This window comes from Rhinopithecus bieti, unplaced genomic scaffold, assembly GCF_001698545.2.
Source record: "Rhinopithecus bieti isolate Rb0 unplaced genomic scaffold, ASM169854v2 scaffold_61533, whole genome shotgun sequence".
Lineage (NCBI taxonomy): Eukaryota > Metazoa > Chordata > Mammalia > Primates > Cercopithecidae > Rhinopithecus > Rhinopithecus bieti.
In genome coordinates, this window is record NW_016823925.1 from 647,581 (window position 1) to 655,049 (window position 7,469).

General features: G+C 48.0%; 1 protein-coding gene across 1 annotated transcript in view; it reads right to left on the reverse strand.

The window, feature by feature from the left end:
• Positions 1–1,142: 1,142 nt before the first annotated feature.
• F2 (coagulation factor II, thrombin) overlaps positions 1,143–7,469 on the reverse strand; it is a 20,421-nt gene continuing 14,094 nt past the window's right edge. Inside the window, exons 12-13 of the mRNA XM_017861983.1 lie at positions 1,527–1,597; positions 1,143–1,385 (exon numbers count right to left, since the gene is read on the reverse strand). Coding sequence (XP_017717472.1) covers positions 1,242–1,385; positions 1,527–1,597 — 215 coding nt within the window. The 3' untranslated portion in view covers positions 1,143–1,241. The remainder of the gene's footprint in view (positions 1,386–1,526; positions 1,598–7,469) is intronic.

A 7,469-nucleotide genomic window follows, 5' to 3' on the forward strand; every position in this document is an offset into this window, starting at 1 on the left:
TCTTTCCCTGAGCTCATGGATGAGACTTATCAAGACGGAGCCATGCTCCATCCCATGATCTGTCTGCATCGGCCTCAGCCTCCCCAAAGTGCTGGGATTACATGTGTGGGCCACATCCAGCCAGATCTGATTGTTTTTTCTGTTTAAGATGTCGCCCAGGCTGGAGTGCAGTGGTGCAATCTTGTCTCACTGCAAGCTCCGCCTCCCGGGTTCACACCATTCTCCTGCCTCAGCCTCCCGAGTAGCTGGGACTACAGGCGTCCGCCACCACACCCGGCTAATTTTTTGTATTTTTAGTAGAGACAGGGTTTCACCGTGTTAGCCAGGATGGTCTACGATCTCCTGACCTTGTGATCCGTCCGCCTCGGCCTCCCAAAGTGCCAGCATGAGCTACTGCACCCGGCCCTGAGTTTTACAAACAGGGTTTCACTGTCACCCAGGCTACAGTGCAAGTGCAGTGATGTGATCATGGCTCACTGCAGCCTCAACCTCCTGGGCTCAAGTGATCCTCCCAAGTAACCTTGACTACAGGCACATGCCACCACACCCAGCTAATTTTATTTTTTGGGGTCTCACCACATTGCCCAGACTGATCTTGCATTCCTAGCCTCAACCTTAGTCTCCTAAATTGCTGAGATTACAGATGTGAGCTACCATGCCCCACCTGATCTGACATCATTTTAAATGATACGAGGGAAGATGTAGGGAGTTAACTAAAAAAGCACCGGCCTCACTCAATATTTTCTATATTTGAAGTCCTACTTTGACCTTTCTTAGCCATGTGACTTTAGACAAGGTACTTCTCCAAATCTCAGTTTACTCACCTACCTCTTATGAGGATTAAATGAGATAATCCGTTAAAGCCCAGAGGGTGGAATATCTTAAATACCTGTAAATTCAGCCTGCCATCTTTCCTGTCACCTGGCCCTGCTCTGAAGATGGTGGATTCTTTTGGGACAGGATCTCACTCTCACCCAGGCTGGAGTGCTGGGCTCAAGCAATCCTCCCACTTCAGCCTCCCGAGTGCTGGGACTACCGATGTGCGCCAGGTGGTGGATTCTTAAGTCTTCTTTATCCAGCAGTCTTACTGGCTCTTCCTGAGCCCAGAGAGCTGCCCATGAATAGCACTGGGAGCACTGAAGCTCGTTGAGAGTCACTTTTATTGGGAACCATAGTTTTAGAAACAGCAAAATAATTCTTTCATTGGATTGGTTCCAGGAGCCCAGAATATGAGTGGCCCCCTAATCTCCAAACTCATCAGTGACCTTCTTTATCCACTTCTTCAGGCGGAACACGTGTGTGTAGAAGCCATATTTCCCATCCCGGTCACAGCCTTCACCCCATGAGACGATGCCCATTTGATACCAGCGTTTGTTAAAGGGGTTCTGAAGAAGAAAGATGAGGTTTCCAATAGAGTCAAGTTCAAGGCCACATCAGTATTCCCCTGCCAGGCAACTGTTTCTAGATACAAGTTTCTCCCCATCCCCAGATGAGTTCACCAGGCTCTGGGCTTTAGAGAAGCTTACCTTCATGACAAAGGGTCCCCCGCTGTCACCTTCACAGGCATCCCCTCGTTTCCCTTCATCAGGCTTGTAACCTTGAGAGAGAACAGCCGTCCGTGCTCAGGAGCATAGCTCATAGCCCAGCCATGCCCCTTCATGAGACACAGCTGGTGACAGTCCACTTACCCCTCCAGTCATTCTTGCTCTCCTCACTTCCTCACCCTACACATCCAGTCCTAGCAAATCTTGTCGGCTCTACCTTCAACATAGATCCCAAATCCAACCCCTTCTCACCATTTCTAGCTCCAGCTCCTGAACCACTAGTTTCCTTCATTCTTTGCCCACCTACAATGTATTCTCCACCCAACACGCAGAATAATGCTTTTAAAAAGTTGGACCAGGCCAGGGGAGGTGGCTCATGCCCAAGCCGGGTAGATCACATGAGCTCAGGAGTTCAAGACCAACCTGGGCAATATGGCAAAACCCTGTCTCTACAAAAAATTAGCTGGGTATGGTGGCACATGCCTGTAGTCCCAGCTACTTGGGAGGCTGAGAGAGGAGGATCCCTTGCGCCTGGGAGGTTAAGGCTGCAGTGAGCCATGATCGTGTCACCACACTCCAGCCTGGGTGACAGAGTGAGACCCTGTCTCAAAAAAATTAATAATAAAAGACCAAGAAAAATTTAAAAATTAAAAAAAAGTTAGACCTACAAGTCTGATGAGGATAATAATAGTAGTTTGTCTTTACCCAAATCTCCCCATGTAACCTCTACAAACAATACAGAACGACACTAACAACAATAAAACCTACACAGAAAAACCACACCTTCGCCAGGCGCTGTGGCTCACGCCTGTAATCTCAAGACTTTGGGAGGCCAAGGCAGGCAGATCATGAGGTCAGGAGTTTAAGACCAGCCTGGCCAACATGGTGAAACCCTGCCTCTACTACAAATACAAAAATTAGCCAGGCATAGTAGTATGCACCTGTAATCCCAGCTACTCGGGAGACTGAGGTAGGAGAATTGCTTGAACCCAGGAGGTGGAGGTGGAGGTTGCAGTGAGCCGAGATTGCACCACTGCAGTACAGCCTGAGTGACAGAACAAGACTCCATCTTGAAAAATAAAATAATTAGCTGGACATGTACCTATGGTCCTAGCTATACATGGGAGGCTGAAGCAAGAAGAGGATTGTTTGAGCCCAGGAGTTCAAGGCTGCAATGAGCTATGACTGTGCCACTGTACTCCAGCCTGGGCAACACAGCAAGACCCTATCTGGAGAAAAAAAAAAAAAAGCTAGCAAGAGAACAGCAAAGTAAACCAGACAGAAACATAAGAAAACTTAAAAGCAGAAATTAATGAACCACAATAGAAAAATAATAGGCCGGGCCAGGCGTGGTGGCTCACACCTGTAATCCCAGCACTTTGGGAGGCTGAGGTGGGCGGATCACAAGGTCAGGAGATCGAGACCATCCTGGCGAACACAGTGAAACCCTGTCTCTACTAAAAATACAAAAAATTAGCCAGGTGTGGCGATGTGCACTTGTAGTCCCATCTACTCAGAAGGCTGAGGCAGGAGAACTTGCAGTGAGCCAAGATCACTGCACTCAAGCCTGGGTGACAGAGCAAGACTGTCTCAAATAAAAAAAATAAAAATAAAAAAAAGGTCGGGTGCAGTGGCTCACACCTGTAATCCCAGCACTTTGGGAAGCTGAGACGGGCAGATCATGAGGTCAGGAGTTCGAGACCAGCCTGGCTAACATGGTGAAACCCCGTCTCTACTAAAAATATAAAAAAATTAGCCAGGCATGGTGGCGTGCACCTGTAATACCAGCTACTTGGGAGGCTGAGGCAGGAGAATTACTTGAACCCAGGAGGTGGAGGTTGCGGTGAGCTGAGATCACACCACTGCACTCCAGCCTGGGCAACAGAGTGAGACTATGTCTCAAAACAAAACAAAACCAAAAAAAAAAGAAAAATAATAGGCCTAATAATTTCATAAATCAAATCCCTAGGTATTTGTTTTGAGAAAATCGGCAAACCATTAGCTAATTTACTCAAGAAAAATAAGATATTACAAATACATAAAATAAGATACCAAGGGAAAAAATTAGAATACATTGCAGCAGTCAAGAAAGATACAATAGGCTGGGCGCGGTGGCTCACGCCTGTAATCCCAGCACTTTGGGAGGCCGAGACGGGCAGATCACGAGGTCAGGAGATCGAGACGATCCTGACTAACACGGTGAAACCCCGTCCCTACTAAAATACAAAATTAGCCGGGCGCGGTGGCGGGCGCCTGTAGTCCCAGCTACACGGGAGGCTGAGGCAGGAGAATGGCGTGAACCCAGAAGGCGGAGCTTGCAGTGAGTGGAGATCGCGCCACCGCACTCCAGCCTGGGTGACAGAGTGAGACTCCGTCTAAAAAAAAAAAAAAAAAGATACAATAATAGACTTGAACAAATAGGAAGACATTTCTTATCCTTGGATAAAATGACTCAATATAAAAACTATGTCTATTCTCCCAGTTAATTTATTAAAGTATCATAATCCCAATAAAAATACCACCAAGCCTTTTTTTTTTTTTTGGACAGGGTCTTGCTTAGTCGCCCCGTCTGGGGTGCAGTGGCGCGATCGGGGCTCACTGCAAGCTCCGCCTCCCGGGTTCCCACCATTCTCCTGCCTCAGACTCCCAAGTAGCTGGGACTACGGGCACCCGCCGCCACGCCCGGCTAATTTTTTGCATTTTTAGTGGAGACGGGATTTCACCGTGTTGGCCAAGATGGTCTCGATCTCCTGACCTTGTGATCCGCCCGCCTCGGCCTCCCAAAGTGCTGGGATTACAGGCATGAGCCACTGCGCCCGGCCACCACCAAGCTTTTTTATAGACCTAGACATATTGATACTAAAGTTCATATGGAAAAACAAACATGTAAGAATTGCCAGGAAAACACTGGAAAGAAAAACTAAAAAAGAACATTAGCCTTCCCAGCTATGTATGCTAAAGCCTCTATCATTAAAACAATGTGACGCTGTGCACAGACAACAGACCAGGAGAGCCGAGTCGAACGTCCAGAAACATACTCATCCCTAAGCATACTCTATCCATAGAAATCTAGAATGTGGGGCTGGGCACCGTGGTTCATGCTGGTAATCCCAACACTTTGGGAGGCCAAGGCAGGAGGATCACTTGAGCCCAGGAGTTCGAGACCAGCCTGGGTAACATAGCAAGACCCTGTCTCTACAAATCAAATAAAATTAGCTGGGTGCAGGAAAAAATAAAACTAAAAACTAAAACCTAGGTCAGGTATGATGGCTCATGTCTGTAATCCCAGCAGTTTGGGAGGCCAAGGCGGGAGAACTGCTCAAGCCCAGCCAGGAGTTCGAGATCAGCCTGGGCAGCATAGGGAGACTTGTCTCTATTTCAAATAAATAAATGAAAATAAAATACAATCTAGAATGTGATAAACGTGAAATCTCAAATCACTAGTTCATAGACTTTTTTTTTTGGGATGGAGTCTCACTCTATCACCAGGCTGGAGTGCAGTGGCGCCATCTCGGCTCACTGCAATCTCTGCTTCCCGGGTTCAAGTGATTCCCCTGCCTCAGCCGCCCAAGTAGCTGAGACTACAGGCGCACGCCACCTGGCTAATTTTTTGTATTTTAGTAGAGACAGGGTTTCACCATGTCGGCCAGAATTGTCTCGAACTCCTGACCTCATGATCTGCCCACCTCGGCCTCCCAAAGTGCTGGGATTACAGGCGTGAGCCACCATGCCTGGCCAGACGGAGTTTTTGCTTTTATTGCCCCGGCTGGAGTCCAATGGCGGGATCTCAGCTCACTGCAACCTCTGCCTCCCAGGTTCAAGCGATTCTCCTGCCTCAGCCTCCTGAGTAGCTGGGATTATAGGCATGCGCCTCCACGTCTGGCTAATTTTGTATTTTTAGCAGAGACGGGGTTTTTCCATGTTGGTCAGGCTGGTCTTGAACTCCCGACCTCAGGTGATCCGCCCGCCTCGGCCCACCAAAGTGCTAGGATTACAGGTGTGAGCCACCGCACCTGGCCGATGTGTTTTTTTTTGTTTGTTTGTTTGTTTTTTTTTTTGAGACGGAGTCTTGCTCTGCCACCCAGGCTGTAGTGCAGTGGCCGGCTCTCAGCTCACTGCAAGCTCCGCCTCCCGGATTCACGCCATTCTCCTGCCTCAGCCTCCCGAGTAGCTGGGACTACAGGCACCCGCCTCGTCGCCCGGCTAGTTTTTTGTATTTTTTAGTAGAGACGGGGTTTCACCGTATTAGCCAGGATGGTCTCGATCTCCTGACCTCGTGATCCGCCCGTCTCGGCCTCCCAAAGTGCTGGGATTACAGGCTTGAGCCACCGCGCCCGGCCTTTTTTTGTTTTTTAATAGAAACAGGGTCTCACTCTGTCGCCCAGGCTGGAGTGCAATGGAGCGGTCATAGCTCACTGCAGTATTGAACTCCTAGTCTCAAGCAATCCTCCTAACTCAGCCTCTCAAGTAGCTGAGACTACAAGGCACATGCCACCATGCCCAGCTAATTTTTAAAATATTTTTTTTCCTTTTTTTTTTTCTTTTTTTGAGATGGAGTCTCACTCTGTTGCCAGGCTGAAGTGCAGTGGCGCCATCTCAGCTCACTGCAACCTCTGCCTCCCGGGTTCAAGTGATTCCCCTGCCTCAGCCTCCTGAGTAGCTGGGACTACAGGCATGTACCACCACACCTGGCTAATTTTTTGTATTTTAGTAGAGATGGGGGTTTCACCATGTTGGCCAGGATGGTCTGGAACTCCTGACCTCAGGTTATCCCCCGCCTCTGCCTCCCAGAGTGCTGGGATTACAGGTGTAAGCCACCACACCTGGCCAGGAAAAGTTTATCTAACTCTGATTCAAAATCCAGATTTAATAAAATAAATGATAAATTTGACTACCTAGTAATTTTTTAAACTACATAGCCAAAAAAATTATACATGAGGTTAAAAAAACTGACAAATGGCCAGGCACAGTGGCTCAAGCCTGTAATCCCAGCACTTCGGGAGGCCGAGACAGGCGGATCACGAGGTCAGGAGATCGAGGCCATCCTGGCTAACACGGTGAAACCTCATCTCTACTAAAAAAATACAAAAAACTAGCCGGGCGTGGTGGCGGGCGTCTGTAGTCCCAGTTGCGTGGGAGGCTGAGGCAGGAGAATGGCGTCAACTCGGGAAGCGGAGCTTACAGTGAGCTGAGATCCGGCAACTGCACTCCAGCCTGGGTGACAGAGCAAGACTCCGTCTCAAAAAAAAAAAAAAACCTGACAAACTAGGAGAAAACATTTGCAATGTATATCACAAATAAAGGCCTAGTATAAATGTGAAGAACTCACAAAAATTGATAAGAAAGGGACCAAAAAATGGGCAAAAAACCATGAAGAGACAATTCACAAAAAAATTATATAATACAAATACTAGCCAGGCACGTGCCTGTGGTCCCAGCTACTCAGGAGGCTGAGGCAGGAGAATCACTTGAACCAGGGAAGTGGAGGCTGCAGTGAGCCAAGATTGCATCATTGCACTCCAGCCTGGGTGACAAAGCAAGACTCTGTCTCAAAAAAATAATTATATAAAAACGGTCCTTAGGCCAGGCGTGGTGGCTCATGCCTGTAATCCCAGCACTTTGGGAGGCCAAGACGGGAGGATCACGAGGTAAGGAGTTCGAGACCAGCCTGGCCAAAACTGTGAAACTCTGTCTCTACTAAAAATACAAAAATTATCTTGGCACGGTGACTTGCACCTATAGTCCCAGCTGCTTGGGAGGCTGAGGCAGGAGAATCGCTTGAAACCCGGGAGGTGAAGGTTGCAGTGAGCCAAAATCGTGCCACTGTACTCCAGCCTAGGTGACAGAGGGCATCTCAAAAAAAAAAAAAAGGTCCTTAATCATACGAAAAGATGTTCAACCTTTTTTTTTTTTTTTTTTTTTTTT